This window comes from Dama dama, chromosome 11 (genome assembly GCF_033118175.1).
Source record: "Dama dama isolate Ldn47 chromosome 11, ASM3311817v1, whole genome shotgun sequence".
Lineage (NCBI taxonomy): Eukaryota > Metazoa > Chordata > Mammalia > Artiodactyla > Cervidae > Dama > Dama dama.
This window is the reverse complement of record NC_083691.1, coordinates 102,511,915-102,532,076: the sequence shown is the minus strand read 5'-3', so window position 1 is coordinate 102,532,076 and position 20,162 is coordinate 102,511,915. Positions and strand designations below refer to the sequence as shown.

At 40.7% G+C, this 20,162-nt stretch overlaps 1 protein-coding gene across 1 annotated transcript; it reads right to left on the bottom strand.

Moving 5' to 3' along the window:
* Positions 1 to 11,436: 11,436 nt before the first annotated feature.
* Positions 11,437 to 12,354, bottom strand: LOC133065361 (olfactory receptor 4A47-like). Its single transcript, XM_061156137.1, has one exon. The coding sequence runs from the start codon at positions 12,352 to 12,354 to the stop codon at positions 11,437 to 11,439; it is 918 nt and encodes a 305-aa protein (XP_061012120.1).
* Positions 12,355 to 20,162: the final 7,808 nt, after the last annotated feature.

Genomic DNA, 20,162 nt, shown 5'->3' with positions numbered 1-20,162 from the left:
ACCAGGCCACTGAGCAGACTGATTGGGGTGATAGGTAACTTCCAAGATTTGTTTACTCTGTTCAGGGGACAAATAACAATTCTTTTGGGTCTAGGGGGTGGTCTCCAAATCCAACTTTCTGTTCTTTTTGTTCCCAGCAAATAGTAGCAGGGGCAATCAACTGTCCTTTCTCAGGAGTCATCCAGAAATATTCATCCCAGACCTGGTAGTATTGCTCAAGGCACCGGGAGTCCTGTCCCCCTTTTGTAAGGGAGCCCTTTTCCTCTTTAATTCTCATATATGAGGTATAAGCCTTTGTTATCTCTGTAAGGCTGGTGTTCATGTTAAATGTAACCCTATGTCCCTGGCCCATTGATGGCTTCTTCTAACACCAGAGGGCAAAGAAAGGTTATGGTTGGTGAGAGAGAGGAAAGTTCCTTTCTGTTGTTAAAGTCCCCATAACGGAGTGACGATACCCACCAGGGGAGTCTGTCTATTACTGACAGGGGCATAGCCCCACATACCCAAGTTCAAAATTGCATTGGTGAGGCCGAGCAGCAGGAGTCGTTTACCCAGCTCCATCCTGTAGAGGGCTCGTCTGGGACCTAGTTTTCTTCTTCCTCCTCAGAATGATCTTGGTTTCCCGTGGGTCGGTGGGGTCCTTCTGGGTGGTCCACTCGGCATCCTCCGGGTCAGCGTGGTATGTCTTCTTTGCTCTGGTGTGATGGATCAAGGGACAATACCTGCAACTTTAACTGCAGTAGGGGTAGTTAGAATAACATAAGGGCCCTTTCACCAAAGGGCTAGCAAATCATGTTTCCAATCTTTGACCCATACTTGGTCACCAAGTGTAAACTCATGAATCTGTTCCCCAAGGGGGAACAGCACCCTTTCTTGTACAAACTTAGTTACCCGATTTTATTACCTTACCCAGTTCCATCTGCTGTGAAATCCTATCCCCCCTTACCTGAGGCAAATTTGTTGACACCTGTTTTCTTATGGGAGAAGGCCTCCCATACACAATTTCGTGTAGAGAATAGCCTTGGGACTGTGGGGTCATCCTGAGTCTGAGCAGAGCCATTGGGAGCAAGTCCACTCAGGAGCAGTCAGTCTCTCTGATCCACTTGGAGAGTCTCTTTAAGTGTCCGGTTGGTTCATTCCACCATCTCAGAACTCTGGGCCTCCTCTTTGTAGATCTGTGCCTTCTTCTTCGACACCCGGTAACCTGCTTCCATCAACAGCTGGAGCAGTGTATTTGTCCCTTTCCAGCATTTTTCCTTGGTCTCAGGCAGCCAGCAGCAGGTCATCCCCCTATTGTAGGAGCTGACATCCATACTCCTCCGGATGGAATGAGTCCAGATCAGAAGCCAAGGCTTCCCCAAAGATGGCTGGGAAGTTTTTAAACTCTTGTGGGGGAGTCCAGATGAGCTGTTGTTTGGTGCTCCCCACTGGATCTTCCCATTCAAAGGCAAAGATGGGCTGTGACGCTGGGGTGAGGCATATGCAGAAGGCATCCTTGAGATCGGGAGAGGCGGGTATAGCTTGGGCGGTTCGGTTGGAGCTGCATTCTGGAAGTGTTGGCCAGAGGCTTCTGTCACCGGGATCGGAGCCTGCCCAAACGGCGGCTCTACGAACTCCGGGAAAGCTGGCTGTTGCAGAAACTTCACCTGGCCCTGGATTAAGGCGGCCTCCGGTCCTGGTGAAGCACTGGGAGGCAGGCGTGTCATTATCCAGTATGCGGGAGGGGTCAGGTCATCCCCGTCCAAATCCTGTAGAATTTCCTTTTATATCATCAGTCAATTTTTGTGCCATTAATATTTTTCCCTTTCCCTTCTGGATACAGAAACTTGTCCAAGTAGGAGGGTCTCGAGCTAACCCTAGCCATGAGTCAATAGATGGATATTGATCCAGGTGTCCTGGCTCTCCTGTGACTTTAAGTTCACGGTGTTCTCTGGTGGCCATCCTGCTCCCATAGGGGTCCATTCGACCTCTCAGAGTATGTGGAGGCAGTTAGGCTTCATCTTCACCCCATAGTCTCCTCCTAATCCCTTCTTTAAATTTTTAATCATGCACTCCAATACAGTTGCCTTAGATTCACTTTCCCCCATCTTGCTTACCTTCTCGGACCTTCTTCTACTTTTCCTTTTCGTTCTGTCTACGAAGTTCTCAGTACCCTATGTACTTCTGATATTTCCACTCAGTGACACTTAAATTGCCATTCTGCCTCCTTCCTAATTGGGGCGAGAAGAGCCTTACCTGCCAGACCCCAGAGGGAGAAGGGGGATCGGCGTGTCTTCACCTGCCAGTCAGCATAGCTGAACCAGAACATCACATGGTCCAAGACTGTTTCTCCCTTAAAGTCCATTCTGCCTTGGTGGGCTTGATCAGAAACACAGATGGGTTAAATATCCCATGTCCCAGGCCATCTCCGGAAAAGCCAATTCATACTCACTTCTGTATCCCCCTCCTTCTAGCCTAACAATTCCGAGGGGGTCAAGAATTTCACAGCAGACAGGACACCTCCTGGGGGAGGGCAGAATACGAGCATACAAGGACCAGTTTCCTATCCTAAAAATCCCCTGGCGATCGCTTGGTAATAATTTTCCCCGAAACGGCGTGGAAACACCTCCTAAATGATCTTCACAAATTTCCTTCCTAAACCTTAGCATGCTCGCCGACCTGTGTACCAAGCAATCGCCGCCTGCCTATTCCAGGCTCCTGTGGGTCCCCGCTCCTTCTGGTCCCTCCCAGGGGGTTGATCAGGCCCCCTCTTCCACCCTGCCGGGTGGGCTCCTCCTCACCTGAGCGCTCAGTTCCCCTGCTGCCGTCCACTACCTGCTGACGTGAAAGGTCCGGGCGTTGAGAAGCAGAATCCTTCCAGAGGGGCGAGGCGCCTTCCCCCCTCTAGGAGATTCAAGCCACAAAGCCTCGGGGTGGCCTCAAATGAGACCTGTCTCCTCAAAGTGAGGAGTTTCCCGGCCCATGCACCAAATGTTATAGCCACGCTTTCCGGGAAACAAACTCACTCAGAAGGACAATGCAGATAGTGGAGTGCAGTTTATTACGCCGGCGGGCCCAAGGCAGAGTCTCCTCTTAGCCAAGGGCCACCTACGGGTATTTTAATCTGTTGCACCAGTCCATTCTGAAGCGGTTCCCTTTGTTTATTTGGTTTCTGTTTGCCAGTCTCTTCAGTGTCTAATTTCCGCCCTGACACAGGCGGGCGGAGGTGGTCTCTTGTTCAGGTCGCTAGTTCAGTCCTGCTGCGGGGAGGGAGGGCGCTGCAGGCAGATATCACTGTGTGTGGGGAGCACTCACAGTGTTCCGGCCACACTGGGTTTGTCCCTCTCATGGTGTGTGTGTTTTCCCCGTCTACACTGCTCAGGCTCCCGGCTGCTCTATATGGCGCGGGCCCTGCGTTGCGTGCGGTCCCAGTTTTCAGGTACTCCACAAAAGCGCGGGCTCGGTTGCGCATGTGTTTTGTGCCTTCCCCCGGAGCAGCTCAGGCCGCCAGGAGCTTGACGGGCGCGCTCTCCCCGGGTGCGGCGCGCCTTCTCCCCTTCACGGTCCCAGCCTGTTTCCGCCCGCACCAGTGGGTGCGTGTGCCTTGTGTTTAGCCGCGACCCTCCAGGCAGATGTCAACCATCAGGAGGTCTTTGGTTAGAAACTGGAGGCCTGTTTGCAGTGTGGTAGGGGATGCCTTCTCTGGGGCCAAGTTTGCCCCTTTCCCCTCCCCCCTGCCTCCGGCGGGGATGGGCCGGTCCGCCGCCGGCTAGCTCTTCTCTGGAGTTACTCAGTCCCTTTGTTCTGCGAATGGCCAGCTGTGTGTTCAGGCCAGTTAATTTTCTCTCTCTCTCTTGCTATCCCACAGTTTAAGTTACTATCTCACGAAAGCTCCCTCCGATTGCTCTCAGGGCCTTCGGGCCCGGTCCTTATCCTAAGCAATGCTGCCCGCTCCTCTCTGTTCCGCCCCCAGCTGCTGGTGGCAGATGCGGGCATCTGGGGTACTTTTCTGCTGGGAATTGCTTTTAGGCACGTAATCTGTGGGTTTTATTTATTTTTCCTCCCAGTTAGGTTGCCCTCTGAGATTTGAAAACTTCCCCCAGACCTGCCAGTGCGAGGGTTTCCTGTTATTTGGAAACTTCCTCTATTAAGACTCCCTTTCCAGGATGGGTCTTCATCCCTAGCTCTTTTGTCTCTCTTTTTATCTTTTATATTTTGTCCTACCTCCTTTCGAAGACAATGGGCTGCTTTTCTGGGCACCTGATGTCCTCTGCTAGTGATCAGAAGTTGTTTTGTGAAGTTTGCTCAGCATTCAATTGTTCTTTTGATGAATTTGTGGGGAGAAAGTGGTCTCCCTGTCTTATTCCTCTGCCATCTTATTCCATCTGCCTCCCTCCTCCCTCTACTGTTTTCTATAAAGTAAGTTCACTAAATTTTAATTTTATGTATTTTTTCTCATTTGGAAACACTTTAAAATTTAGTCATCGGTTTAAATATAATGCAATTAATTTTCATAATCACTGACAACTTTACCCAACAGGGCAAGAAATAAAATATAATTTAAATATTAGGACTATCAAGTGTGTGTCAAGAGAGTATTGGCAAGTATCTTCCTTCTATTTTATATTTCACATCATCATTAATGCCGGTAAGCCATACAGCTTTCTGAGTACCAACTACTTAAATCACAGGCACCTTATACAACTCTATAATGAGAAAGGAAAAATAAAACTTCTATTACTAAAAAGGAAGAGGAAGTCTGATGAAATACTGTTTTTGGTGATGTCTTTTGAAGTGTTTCAAAGACTATCACATTTGAATTTAGGAGAATACAGATTTAAATACTACCTCTGCCTACATTGCAGAAGTCCTGTTGGTGTCAGATTAGGGGTTTGGGAATGTCTTTATAGTAATAAAAGATGAAAATATAAAGATCATGAAAATATAAAGATTACCTTTGCCTTCTCCAGGAGATCTTCCCAACCCAGGAATTGAACCCAGGTCTCCCTCATTGCAGCAGGATTCTTTACCAACTGAGCTATCAATATCAATAAAACATCAATAAAATATGAACATATAAACATCATGATAGAAATAAAATCTTCATATTGGCTCACTGAAATTGTATTCCAGTTTAATAACATTTTAATGACAGTTTTGCCCTCTATATTCCTTACTGTATAGATAACAGTATTACTGCTATGATTTTACCCATGGGAAAAGTAGTTACTGGTTGCAGATACATAAATATATAGGTTACAGAAAACATTACAACAACTCTGATGTGGAAGCCACAGGTAGACAAGGCTTTGTGCTCCCCATGAGTCCTCAACATGCACAGGAAAAACACACAGAATATCAATGACATTACAAAAGCATTGACAAGAAGTGCCAACATCGGCAGCAACCAAGAAACCATCAAAGAAAGTGTCAGTGCAGACATGATGTATTCAGGGAAAATGTCACACATGAAATGGTCCATGATGTTGGGGCCACAGAATGGGACCCAGAAAATGACTAGGTTCTGCACAGTCAATTATTGAAAACCCATTGCCCAACACACTTCCACCAGGAGGAAGCATATGTAATGGTTCATGATGATAACATAATGCAGATATAGCACATACACACTGCAGATGGCCACCTATTGGTCATAGGCTATGGCCACAAAAGGACAATCTCTGAAGCTCCCAAGAAATGTTCAATGAAAAGCTGTGCCATGCAATCCCTGAAGGAGACAGCTTTTGAATCAGGAAGCAAATCAACTATCATTTTTGGTATTATGAAAGAGGAATAGCAGGCATCTATAAAGGACCGGAAAGTCAGGAAGAAATTCAACAAGGAGTTCAAAGGCTAGCTGCAGATTATAGTGACCACAGTAAGCAGGTTGCCCATGGCAGTAACAATGTAAGTGATAAATAACATGAAAGTAGAATCCTCTGTATCTGAGGATTCTGGGTAAGTCCCATTAGAATGTCTTCAGTCACATTCATCTTGTTTTATTCCATTTCAGTGCTGTTGATGAATTCAGAAGTGGAGAATTGATCTGTAAAGACAAAACTTTTAATAGCAAAGAGATCAGAAATTTATATTTTGGGTTTCCAAGTAAGACCAACACACTTTAATAATACATGGTATTTTTTTTGCTTGGTGTGTAGGTGGAGAAGAAGCATGCTACCTTTTATATTTTATAGGAAGAGTAAACTTTCAAGGACATTTAATTCAGCTTACTACAAGGATGATCAATCAGGTCTTTCTTCCACACCTTCTGATAAGTGGTCCTTGGTTCTTTGCTGGAGGATACCTAGGTCCAGGTGCTCACCAAGTAATAAACTGAGAGCTTCTCAAGCAAGAAAAAATGTTAAAAAACACTTCCTTAAAAGTTAAAATACATTGTACAACAACTGGATGTGATCTAAATACTGTTTATACACAGTCTAATTTACTCCTTTCTTCCATGTAAAAGCACTTAAATAAGTCTGAGATACAGGCCTGTATCTGCTGTCACCTCTTATCAATTATCACTTAAGTCAGAGTCTGACTCACACTGTTGTTCCATAAAATTAGGTGAATAAATTAAGTTGGAAGACTCTCCCTCTGTTTTCCTTTCTCGAGCCAACTCCAAAAATTGTGCTTACTCTCTTTCTTAAAAAGACAAAACAAACAAAAAACAATTAAATAAACTGTTGGGGAAATGGATAGATATATTCCTTTCTCCCACTAGGATCTCTCACTTTCTCCACCCTGAGCAGCCCTTGTCCCTGGTCTGCTTCAACCATCTCCCTTACCTCCTAGCCAAGATGTAGCACTAGCTGAATATTAGCAGTCAGGTGAGAAGAAAATAAGAAATGTCATGGGGTTTACAGTCCTGGTTCCTGTTATGGTTTGTCAGAGGCTGGGCACCTTTAGCTGAGGCTGCACCTTTTAGATGGACCTTCTGGTTCCTGTGATCTCTCTCCCCTCCATCTCACAGGCCTTATTGTGGTAATGGCTTCCTACTATAGCTGGGTCTTCGATGGTACTATATTATCCCTTATCAGTTTCCCCCAATTCTATCCATAACTTAATAGGTTATCATGTTAAACTATTTTCAATTTCCCATTTTAAATATCTTTTTTCTTGTCAGTTTTCCAATGGATATAGAAAGTTTGTTTGCAGATGATGACTGTAGTCATGAAATTAAAAGATGCTTGTTCCTTGGAAGAATCTCTTTGACAACCCTAAGCAGCATTAAAAAGCTGTGACACTACTTTGCCAAAAAGGTCCATATAGTTAAAGCTATGGTTTTTCCATTAATCATGTATGAATGTGAGAGTTGGACCATAAAGAAGGCTGAGCACCGAAGAATTGATGCTTTTAAACTGTGGTGTTGGAGAAAACTCTTGAGAATCCCTTGGACTGCAAATAAATCAAACCAGTCAATCCTAAAGGAAATCAATCCTTATTCATTGGAAGGACTGATGCTGAAGCTGAAGCTCCAATACTTTGGCCACCTGATGTGAAGAGCTGACTCATTTGAAAAGACCCTGATGCTGGGAAAGGTTGAAGGCAGGAGGAGAAGGGGACAATAGAAGAGGAGATGGTAGGATGGCACCACCAACTTGATGGACATGAGTTTGAGCAGGCTCTGGGAGATGGTCAAGAACAGGGAAATTTGGAGTTCTGCAGTTCATGGGGTCTCAAAGAGTTGGACACAGCTGACTGAACAACAACAACAATAAGCTGGAATTTCATCACCTCCACTAGATTTGTTGGCAAGAATTAGGATCCTGAAATCAGTTCCTGAATTTATCGAATTATCTAAAGATCTGTTCCACCAATTCCCCTGGAGCACTGAGTGCCTCACTGAATTCCCCTGAATCCCCCTCAGGGTGTTTTGAAGGTCAGCAGCTATAGCAGCACAGGATCCAATGTCCACAAAGGCAGATGGCAAATGCTCTTTTTGTTGTTCAGTCATTGGCAAATACACTTGGTGTATTCAGTCAGAATGCCAATTTATAGTTAACAGTGCTGTATCTTCCCTTATTGGTTTCCCTCAACACCATCCATATCTTGATAAACTATTGAAAGGTTGTTGCTGAACAATACGACACCAGGATTCTTGGCCTCCAGAGGAGACGAATTCACTCCGGGGCCAGAGACAAGGCTGGATCGCTCAGAGCTTTTGTGTAATAAAGTTTTATTGAAGTATAAAGGAGATAGAGAAAGCTTCTGACATAGGCATCAGAAGGGGGCAGAAAGAGTACCCCCCTGCTAGTCTTCAGCTGGATGTTATATAGCCACTAGCAGTCTGTTAATGAAAAGAAAGGAATGTCTTAAAACTCAGAATGGCACCAGATAATTCATCCCAGGCCATGAAACAATTGACTTGAATCTTGTAGAAGGGCAGATTACCATACAAATTGTTTCATTTACATAGATTAGGGGAACAATATCTGAGTATAACATACTGGTTTGTCAAGTAGGTTGAGCCATTTGGTGGAACCAACTTGAAGACAGAGTCTGGGGTACATTAACATAGCTTAAGACAAACATTTCCATAAGAAAAATGTATTGGTTAACTCAAGGTTTGAGAATAGTTAGCTTCAGGTAAAACCAGGTGTCATGGTAACACAGTATTTTAAGAGAAACTTCCTTTTAAATTTGTATAGAGAAGGAAAAAAAAATCTCCAGTTTGTTCCCTCCTGCCCCTTAAGAGAGATAAAAATGTCTGGCACTTGCAGCCTATTTCCTCTGTTCGGAGACCTCTGGCCTTCCTACTTGTTACCCTCTCACTATCATTTTAAACTCGTTTAATATCCCATTTAAAATATGCTATGTTCTTTTGTGTTTTCCAATGGAATAAGGGAGTTCCTGTTTTCTTTCTTTGTAAAAATTTAATATGTGAGAAAATATATTCCCTTTAACAAATTTATTTTATTTTTGAAGCATCTGTACTTCTTTTGATAAATAACTGCTAAATAAACTTAACTTTGATCTGGAACAATTATTCTGAAAGACTGATACATAACATAAAGATTACCAGGTGTCTTCATGGAAATCTATGTGTTACTTTTTAACACTGTCATGGAGTTATGTGATTCTATGGAATTCATACCTTATACTGCCGTTAGCTAGTTTATAAATCACTAAGTTATAGATGAGTGGTAAAAATTCAAATAATTATATTGATAAAAATGCAAGTTAGGGGTTGATATTTGTTTGATTTTCCTTACCATTCCAGTGAAAAACAGTTTTGCATTTATTTTAAATTCATGACACTTCCCTAAATGAACAATGTAAGAGCAGCTTTTCCTTTTGACTGAAGCAACAGTTAGAACTGGACATGGAACAACAGACTGGTTCCAAATAGGAAAAGGAGTATGTCAAGGCTGTATATTGTCACCCTGCTTATTTAACTTATATGCAGAGTACATCATGAGAAACACTGGGCTGGAGGAAGCACAAGTTGAAATCAAGATTGCCAGGGGAAATATCAATAACCTCAGATATGCAGATGACACCACCCTTATGGCAGAAAGTGAAGAGGAACTAAAAAGCCTCTGGATGAAAGTGAAAGAGGAGAGTGAAAAAGTTGGCTTAAAGCTCAACATTCAGACAACTAAGATCATGGCATCTGGTCTCATCACTTCATGGGAAATAGATGGGGAAACAGTGGAAACAGTGTCAGACTTTATTTTTGGGGGCTTCAAAATCACTGAAGATGGTGCTTGCAGCCATGAAATTAAAGGACGGTTACTCCTTGGAAGGAAAGTTATGACCAACCTAGATAGCATATTAAAAAGCAGAGACATTACTTTGCCAAAAAGGTCTGTCTAGTCAAGGCTATGGCTTTTCCAGTGATCATGTATGGATGTGAGAGTTGGACTCTGAAGAAAGCTGAGCACCAAAGAATTAATGCTTTTGAACTGTGGTGTTGGAGAGGACTCTTGAGAGTCCCTTGGACTGCAAGGAGATCCAACCAGTCCATTCTAAAGGAGACCAGTCCTGGGTGTTCATTGGAAGGACTGATGCTGAAGCTGAAACTCCAATACTTTGGCCACCTCATGCGAAGAGTTGACTCATTGGAAAAGACCCTGATGCTGGTAGGGATTGGGGGCAGGAGGAGAAAGGGACGACAGAGGATGAAATGGCCAGATGGCATCACCAACTCGATGGACATGAGTTTGAGTAAATTCCGGGAGTTGGTGAAGGACAGGGAGACCTGGCGTGCTGCGGTTCAGGGGGTCGCAAAGAGTTGGACAAGACTGAGCGACTGAACTGAACTGAACTGATGACTCTAAGCAAACCTGATAAACTTAGAATGATACTATGGTATCCCATTTGGGGAAAAAAGTAAGACTTGGTTATTTTTCTGCACATGCATCATGTTCAATCAATTTTGTTAATTAACATCCTAAAAATAATTAATATTGCACACTGAAATATTCTTCATCAATCGTATTGTACTAAGATATAGAAACAAAATAATATGTGTAAAGTACCTTGCAGATACAAAAGTAAGTCATCTAAATCAAATATTAATATGGGCTGTCTTTGTGTGAAGAGGAGTAAGCTGAGATGTATATAATACTTCTTAATCTCCTTTTTTCTGAAATCTGTAATACACCTCAATAATTTTGAAAAAGATCACATTATTTAAGAGAAAAGTATGAGGAAAAACTTACACTAAATAAATAAATTTGCAGTATTAACTATGACTTAACTCATTGTGTAGCTTAGCAGCAGCAACTCATCGTGTCAGGGGAGTGTGTAATTTCATTAGTTCTGCCTCACCACAGCAAAGATTGGAAACTGCAGACCAGTGTTATAGCTTGGTTACAGCTCAGAGTTTTATTCAGCAACTAAAGGAAACTACACCCTGGAGGTGTGAGGGCAGGGGGTCCCAAAGGAAAGGACTCAATCTGTCTTAACTTTCTCTTTTTATACATTTTATGCACCAGCCCCCCCACCCCCACCCTCGCCCCCACCCCGGCCCAGCCTGCCTTATGCAAATTGCGCTAGCCAAGAAGTGGGTGTATTTGCTTCACCTAAAGTCCTCACTCCGGTCCTGAAGATTTTCTTTTGTTCCATTTTTGTGGGCTTCTCCCTTTCTTTGTCTTTTAGCCACTGCCATTTCGGACTCCTTTTTCCTATTCTAACTACCTAACAATCATACAGAACATAAATGTATAGTTTTAATAAAGTTATTTTATACCCAAAGCTGTACATATTTTCCAAGGAAATTGTGTAAATCTTAAAAACCTATTTCAAGCAAAATATAAACTTTGAAATAAGAAGTCATTAAAATGTTAAAATTATATTTTGATCATGGGAAATATTCAGATAATAAATCTTTTTTATCATGACTAAGTTAATAATACTGAGGAGATATTGACTGCAGTTAAATAACCACACAAGGCTTTCCTGGGAAGAGCAATTCTTCACTGCAAATTGGTCATTCATTTCCCTGTTGTCTCATGTTCTTTTTCTGATCCAGAGCTTTCCCATGGCATTTTGAATCTCACTGTTTCTCAGAGTATAGATTAGAGGGTTCACCATAGGGGTGATAATGGTATAAAACACAGCCAAGGATTTATCAATGGGTAAGATGGAAGGAGGTCTCACATACAGAAATATACAGGGCACAAAGAAGAGGAGCACCACAGTGATGTGGGAGCCGCAGGTGGACAAGGCTTTGCGCCTGCCTTCCTGACTAATATTCTTCAGGGAGTGCAGAATGACCCCACAGGAGGTGAGTAAGAGGGTGAAGAGGACCACACAGATTATGCCATCATTGGCGACCACTATGACGGCAATAATGTGGGTGTCAGTGCAGGCCAGTTTTAACAAAGGGTACATGTCACACATGAAGTGGTCAATAACATTGGGGCCACAGAAGGGAAGGCTGTAGACAAAGTGAATGTTAACTATAGCGTGTAACAGTCCACCAACCCGAGCCAACAGCAGCAGCAGGACACACACTCGCTGACTCATGACTGTCACATAATGCAAGGGCTTGCAGATGGCCACGTAGCGGTCATAGGCCATGACCACCAGGAGTAAAATCTCAGCACCGCCAAAAAAATGCTCTGTGAAGAGCTGAATCATGCAAGCTTGGAATGAAATGGTTTTCTTCTCATAGAGTAAGTCTATAAATGTGTTTGGGTTAACTGTAGTAGCATAAACAGCATCCATAAATGATAAGTAGCCGAGAAGGATATACATAGGGGCACCCAGGGTTGGGCTGAACACCACAGTCAGGACAATGAGTAGGTTGCCCACCATGGTCACAGTGTAAATGACAAAGAACAATACAAATAATATTTTCTGACCCTGGTTGCTCTGACTGAGCCCCAAGAGGACAAACTCAGTCACATTGTTCCTTTTTTCCATAGTGTTCTGTGTGTTTTATTTCAGAGCTTATGACACAATTATCTATAAAAATAATTGTTACTTATGACTTCCTGAAGTCTTGTGATAATTCTTTTATTCATTCAAAAATATGTCTTGTGATTTATTATTTTCTGGTACTTTCAGATATTGTAATACAATGTTGTGAGTTCCCTGGTTGTCCAGTGGTTAGGATGTGGTGCTTTCACTGCAGTGGCCCGGGATTCAATCCCTGGTTGGAGAACTAAGATCCTACAAGTCACATGGGGCAGCCAAAAAAGAAAAGAAAATACAAGGCTGATTAAAACATATTGCCTGATCACAACAATCTTATAGACCAAGGCAAGTGACAAAAGACCATATGTGAGAAAACTACATGGTATTAAATAAATGAGGTAGCACAACTAGCTTACCAACTGGAAGCTAATTAAATTGTACATATAGCTAGTACCTTACACAAAAATAAACATTTATTAAAGGCCTAAAAAAAATAAAGCAAGACTTACATCATATTTACTTTCCAGTTAATGAAAGAGGTGAGTTTCTACATTCTAGGGTTCAATAATTCTTCTTAACCAATTATTTAAACCCCAAACAGTTATATTTGATGATTTCAAAAATGTTTATAAAGATTTAGGAAATAATACCACAATGCCAATTGACAAAATTAATTTGAAAAAAGTTTGACTTCAGAGGATATACACCAAGCAAATATCTAAGATAAGCAAAGTTCTCTAAGAAATTAACTAGCAAATGATTAAAATTTAAAATAAATAAAAATATAGCCAATCTATTAAAGGAAGAATATCCCTAAATGGCCAATAAACATGATAGGATGCTGAAGCTCACCTATGAATGGAAAAGTAGGACTCAAAGTAATAGCTTGCTTACTACAGCATTCCTTGGGTTCTTAAAAGCCACTCAATGAAGGTCTACAAATGTTACTTTACCTTTCAATATTTTAGTGTATTAACAGGCTATGTTTAGAGAGCATATAAATTGAAACTATCATCAGATTTACAAATATATGCCCATGAAAATTCCCCAAATCCTTGTACTTGAAATTAATTTCTAAGAATATTTTTGAGAAGGTAAATTTCTTGGATCATTAAATAAGAAAATATCCAAAAAGGGTGGAATAGAATAGAAAGAATCTTCAATATTTTAGTAATCACAAAGAATTCCTAACACAGCTATTTATGAAAATCACAAAGAAGAGCTCTTAAAAGATGAATTCGTACCCCAGCAACATACTCTTGCAAGATAGAAAGCCTAAAACAGAATTTTCTGTCTAAACATACTTCCTGATTACCTGCCTATAAGGAGAGCCTTTAAATGCATGTTCTGGTCTTTGATGCCATCTCCCTTGGCCCTCGTGCACTGATGCCTTTTCTGGGAACACAAAGAGCAAGATACATACAGCATCACTGTATCTTGAACTGGTTCCATGTGACCAACTCTTTCCATGATTATAGGAAATTAATTCATCTCAGTCTTTCAGACACTTTGCATTTCATGTTGTCGGGATTTTCAAAATTAGCTACTATTAATGCCCTGTTACCTAAAGGACTCTGAATATTGGTACTGAACAGAAACACAACTTTTTCATTGTTGCAGGATTTGTTCTCATAACAAATGTTAAATTAACATTTTGATTTAGCATTTGATTCTCTCTCAGGGAGAGAGAAAACTACAAATTTTGTACAAACTATTTACAATAAAAATTTTGTCATTGGTGTTTATACCAAGGAAAATGAAATAGTGAAATGACCTTTGCAATGTTTTGATTCTTAGTCTCTTACTGACCTGTTTTTTTTTTTTTTGCATTATTAAATTTGAATTTATTAAAGGATAGAGAATAATTTCATATACATACTTTTATTATGATTTGAGACCATCATTTCAATTCCAGAAGAATCCTGTCATGTGATTTCTGCTATAGACAAATACAGTCTGAGGTAAAGGTAAAAGCCTGCCAACACTTTGTCTACATTTAATGGCAGCACATATTATTGAGTCACTCAGTTGGTGCCTCTCCAAGGGAGATTCTCATCTAATTAAATTCTCTGGAACCCTAATCATTGTTTTGAAGTAGACTATCTCCAGAGATGCCACTAGGATTATCATCATGCAGAACAGAATTTACAGAACCTTATCCTCTGGGGAAAGTCAAGAAAACAACTTGAGGTCATATCACCAAAAGGGAAAAATTAATTTTGTACACAAATAAAGTATGTAAATCCTTCCTGTTTAAATCATGACCTTCAAAATAGACATATCTGTTTTAAGCTTTGTTTTTGAAGATGATATCTGAACTGATTTCCAGAAACAAGGAATGCTAATTTTAGAAAAGGCCTTTTAAGGTCTAGTTCAAATACAGATAAAGAAGTCCCATTTGATGTTGTTTTTCAGTCACTAAGTTATGTCTGACTCTTTGTAACTCCATGAACTGCAGCACAACAGGCTTCCCTGTCCTTCACTATCTCCCAGAATTTGCTTAAACTCATGTCTCTTGAGTTGGTGATGCCATCCAACCATCTCATCTTCAGTTGCCCCCTTCTGCTCTCATCCTCAATTTTTCCCAGCATCAGGGGCTTTCCCAATGAGTTGGCTCTTTGCCTCGGGTGGCCAAAGAACTGGAGCTTCTGCTTTCAGTATCAGTCCTTCCAGTTAATATTCAGGGTTGATTTCCATTAAAATTGACTGGCTTGATTTCCTTGTTGTCGAAGGGACTCTCAAGGGTCTTCTCCAGCACCACAGTTCAAAAGCATCAGTTCTTCAGTGTTCAACCTTCTTTATGCTTCAACTATCATATCTACACATGACTACTGGTAGAACTATAGTCCTGACTATATGGAATTTTGTCAGCAAAGTGGTGCCTCTGATTTTCAATACTCTGTCTAGGTTTGTCATAACTTTTTTCCTCAAGGAATGGCTGCAGTCACCATTCACAGTGATTTTTTTGGAGCCCAAGTAAATAAAATCTGTCACTGTTTCCATTGTTTCCCCATCTATTTGCCATGAAGTGATGGGACTGGATGCCAAGATCTTCACTTTTTGAATGTTGAGTTTTAAGCCAGCTTTTTCACTTTCATCAAGAGGATCTTTAGTTCCTCTTCATTTTCTGCCATTAAAGTGGTATCATCTGCAAATCTGAGGTTGTTGGTATTTCTGAAATCTTGATTCCAGCTTGGAGTCATCCAGTCAGGCATTTTGCATGATGTACTCAGAATATAAGTTAAATAAGCAGGGTGACAGTATATAGCCTTGATCTTCTCCTTTCCCAAGTTTAAACCAATCTGCTGTTTCATATACAGTTCTAACTGTTGCTTCTTGACCAGCACACAGTTTTTCACAAAGCAGGTATGGTGATCTGATATTCCAGTCTCTTTAAGAATTTTTCACAGTTTGTTGTGATCCATACAAAGGCTTTAATTTAGTCAATGAAGCAGAAGTAGATGTTGTCCTATCGTGTGTCCCATAATCTCATGTAGAAAAAATAATAGAATCTGTCTTAGTATCAGTGTAGGGGAAAAAAAGAAAAAGAAGCATATATTGGACTATTCAATTCACCTCAAAGTGCTCAAGGAACATTCACCAAAGTAGAAAATACCGTAGGCCATTACACAAGTTGCAATACACTTTTAAGGAATTAAATAACACATAATTCAAACATATATCATTTAAGCCAGAAAGTGATAAAATCTATAGCTTTTTCCAATTATTTACAAGTTTTGCAAAGCAAACTAAAATTACTAAAACAAGTTAAAATGGCTTTCAACATTTTCAGAGATATATTGGGGTTCTTTTTTTTTTTCTATTTAGATATGAGATGCTCAGAAGCATCATCCCATGGAAACTAAAAAACTGCAACTCTTTACAGATTCACTCTTGTTGAGAACAGCCTGAAGACTGATTCTCTATTACTAAAATTTAAAGCAGGAACTAGGACATGACAGGACAGAAATGGTAGGCACAAGCTATAGTTAAGTCTCATACTTCAGATATGCAACACACAAATAAGAGTTAATCCAGGTGCAGAGGTTCTCCCAAAGGAAAAAGGGGGTCTGAGTCCCACATAGTACTTCTCAATTCAGGGGTCCTATGCAGGGAAAATAAACCCTTACCATATACGACTTTGAAATCAGTGAGAGTTCTTTTGAGAGATCCAAGGGCTTTAGAAAATAGACTCCAGCCTTAAAGGTCACACACAAAAATCACACAGAGTCCAAGAAAAAAATAGAAACCTGAAAGGAGCCTGCATTAGACCAAGATATTGATATTGGACAGTCAGCATCCCTAAGAGGTAGGAGAAATCAAGTCATATAGGGACATAGATGTTGCTTGCTAATATTGTTTCCATTTCAAACATACCTTTTAAAATGATCTACTATTAAAAAAAAAGAAAAGAAAAGAAAGGGACATAATGTTCTTATTTAAAGTCAGACCAAACTGAAACTCTAGCTGTGCTTCAAATAATACAAATCTACCTCCATATTTTTTCTCCTGGGTCATACTCTTATAAAATGTTTATCGTCTTATTCATTCCCCATTTTTTAAAATTTATCTCTTTACTTGCTCACTATCTATCTATAACCCCCAGAATCTTATTTCCATACCAAACAATAACAACAACAAAAGACCTTGTTTCTCATATTTAACTTTGCATGCCTAGCTCCCATAACTCTCTGGCCTACTGTGGGCAGAGAATACTATTTGGGTGATAAACTAAAAAGTTAAAATTTCCTAAAGTGAATTGACCATGGGGACTTTTTTCTTTTGCCAGTAACAAATGTTAACACTATGTGATAACAATGGGGGGGGGGGGGAAACCCCAATGGAAACAGCACCTATTCAGCTCTTCAAGGTGCTCCCTTGTGTGTAAACACAGTATCAAACTCCTCAATGATTGAGTTGCTTGTTTATCCTCTAAATATCTCTTTCACCCAAGTGGCACTTCTTCTGAAATGCAACCATTTGAATTCCATTTCTTGAGCCTATTACATCCCACTTTTCATGATGCCCATGAAGGATAATATATCTTCAGAAAAGAGATCATCAGATGACTTTCTCTGACACAAGAGGAATGAAGAGGCTGTAAGTAATCTAGGAAATGGAGGTTAGCAGAGAGCTGAAGGGAAGAAAGTGCCCTGACCCCAAATAAAAAAAAAAAACAAAGTTCACAATGTGGCCAATGTTCACAATGTTCAGTGTTCACAATGTGGCCAATGATCAGATCTGTTTTGATATTTTCATATCACAACAACAAGGAGTATGATGAAGTGGGAAGAGCAGAAAAGTCGACTTTAAAAGAATTCCTATTCTTGCTTAACTTTACTGAGTCACATTTTCCTCTTGTATAAAATGGAGTAAAACTCTCACTACTAATACTTGTTCCTACAATAAGAGAGTTAAAGTATGTAAATAACCTGTTAAAATGAAACTTCCTTGGTGGCACAGTGACTAAGCTTCTGTCTGCCAATGTAGGGGACAGAAGTTTGACCCCTGGTTCAGGAAGATCCCAATGCCATGGAGCAAATAAGCCCGTGTGCCACAACTACTGAAGCCCATCAGCCCTAGAGCCCACACGCTGAAACCACTGAGCCCTCATGCTGCAACTATGGGCTTCAGCACTGGCACCTACAGCCTATGCTCTGCAACAAGAGAAGTCACGACAATGAGAAGTCCATGCACCAAGGCTAGAGAGTAGCCCCCTTTCACCACAGCTAGAGAAAAACCTGCACACAGAAACAAAAGCCCATCGCAGCCAAAAGTAAATGAATTAATTAATAAAAATAAGAATCTGTCAAGATGTTTGTCTCATAGTTGTCCTTCAGCTATAGTTATCTCACTTCCCTCCCTTAATCCCTAATATTTTCACTGAGTGAAAATTGCGGATTAGGCTAAAGTATCCTTATACTTTGGATAAGGTTGGTAGGTGCCCAATATTCTACTGGGATAGAGCAGAGAAATAGCTACAGAAAGAATGAAGAGGCTAAGACAAAGCAGAAATTATGCCCAGTTGAGGTTGTATCTGGTGGTGAAAGGAAAGTCTGATGCTATAAAAAACAATATTGCATAGGAATTGGAATGTTAGGTCCATGAAACAAGGCAAATTGGAAATGGTCAAGCAGGAGATGGCAAGAGTGAACATCAACATTTTAGGAATCAGTGGACTAAAATGGACAGGAAAGAGGGAATTTAATTAAGATGACCATTATATCTGCTACTGTGTGCAGGAATCCCCCTTAAAAGGAATGGAGTAGCCCTCATAGTCAGCAATAGAGTCCAAAATGCAGCACATGGTTGCAATCTCAAAATGAAAGAATGATCTCAGTTTGTTTCTAAGGCAAAATGTTCAATATCACAGTAATCCAAGTCTATGCCCTGACCTCTAATGCTGAAGAAGCTGAAGTTGAATGATTCTATGAAGACTTAGAAGACCTCCTAGAACTAACACCAAAAACAAACAAACAACAAAAGATGTCCTTTTCATCTTGGGAGATTGGAATACAAAATTTGGAAGCCAAGAGATACCTGGAGTAACAGGCAAGTTTAGCCTTGGAATACAAAATGAAGTAGAGCAAAGACTATCAAGAGTCTTTTGTTTTTGTTTTGTTTTGTTTTGTTTTTCAAAAGAAAGCCCTGGTCTTAGCAAACACACTCTTCCAACAACACAAGAGACTACTCTACACACAGACAACACCAGTGGTCAGTACCAAAATCATATTGATTATATTCTTTGCAGATGAAGATGGAGAAACTCTATAGACAGCAAAAATAAGACCAGGAGTTGACTGTGGCTCATATCATCAGCGCCTTATTGCAAAATTTAGGCTCAAATAGAATAAAGTATGGAAACCACTAGACCATTCAGGTATGGTCTAAATCAAATGCCTATGATTATACAGTGGAGGTGATGAATAGATTCAAGGCACTAGATCTGGTAGACAGAGTGCCTAAAGAACTATGGATGGAGGTTTGTAACACTGTACAGGAGGTGATGACCAAAATTATCCCCCAAAAAAAGAAATGCTAGAAGATAAAGTGGGTGTCTGAGGAGGCTTTACAAAAAATTGAGAAAAGAAGAGAGGTGAAAATCAAAAAACAAAGGTTATACCCAACTGAATGCAGAGTTACAGAGAATAGCAAAGAGAGATAAGAAAGCCTTCTTAAGTGACCAATGAAAAGAAATAGGGGGAAACAATGGAATGGGAAAGACTAGAAATCTCTTTAAGAAAATTGGAGCTACCAAGGGAATATTTCATACAAAGATAGGCACAATAAAGGACAAAAAGTCAAGGACCTAACAGAAGCAGAAGAGATTAAGAAAAGGTAGCAAGAATACACAGAAGAACTGTACAGAAAAACTCTTACTAACCCAGTTAACCAGGCTTATGAGATCACTCACATAGAACCAGACACCCTGGTGTGTGAAGTCAAGTGGGCCTTAAGAAGTATTACTAAAAACAAAGCTAGTGGAGGTGATGGAATTCCAGTTGTGCTATTTCAAAGCTTAAAAGATGATGCTGTGAAAGTGCTGCACTCAATATGTCAACAAATTTGGAAAACTCAGCAGTGCCATAGGACAGGAAAGATCAGTTTTCATTCTGATTACAAAGAAAAGCAATGCCAAAGAATGTTTAAATTACCATACGAATGCAATCATTTCACATGCCAGCAAGATTATGCTCAAAATCTTTCAAGCTAGGCCTCAGCAGTTCGTGAACCAAGAACTCCCAGGTATACAAACTGGATTTAGAAAAGGCAGAGGAACCAGAGATCAAGCTGCCAACATACACTGGATTATA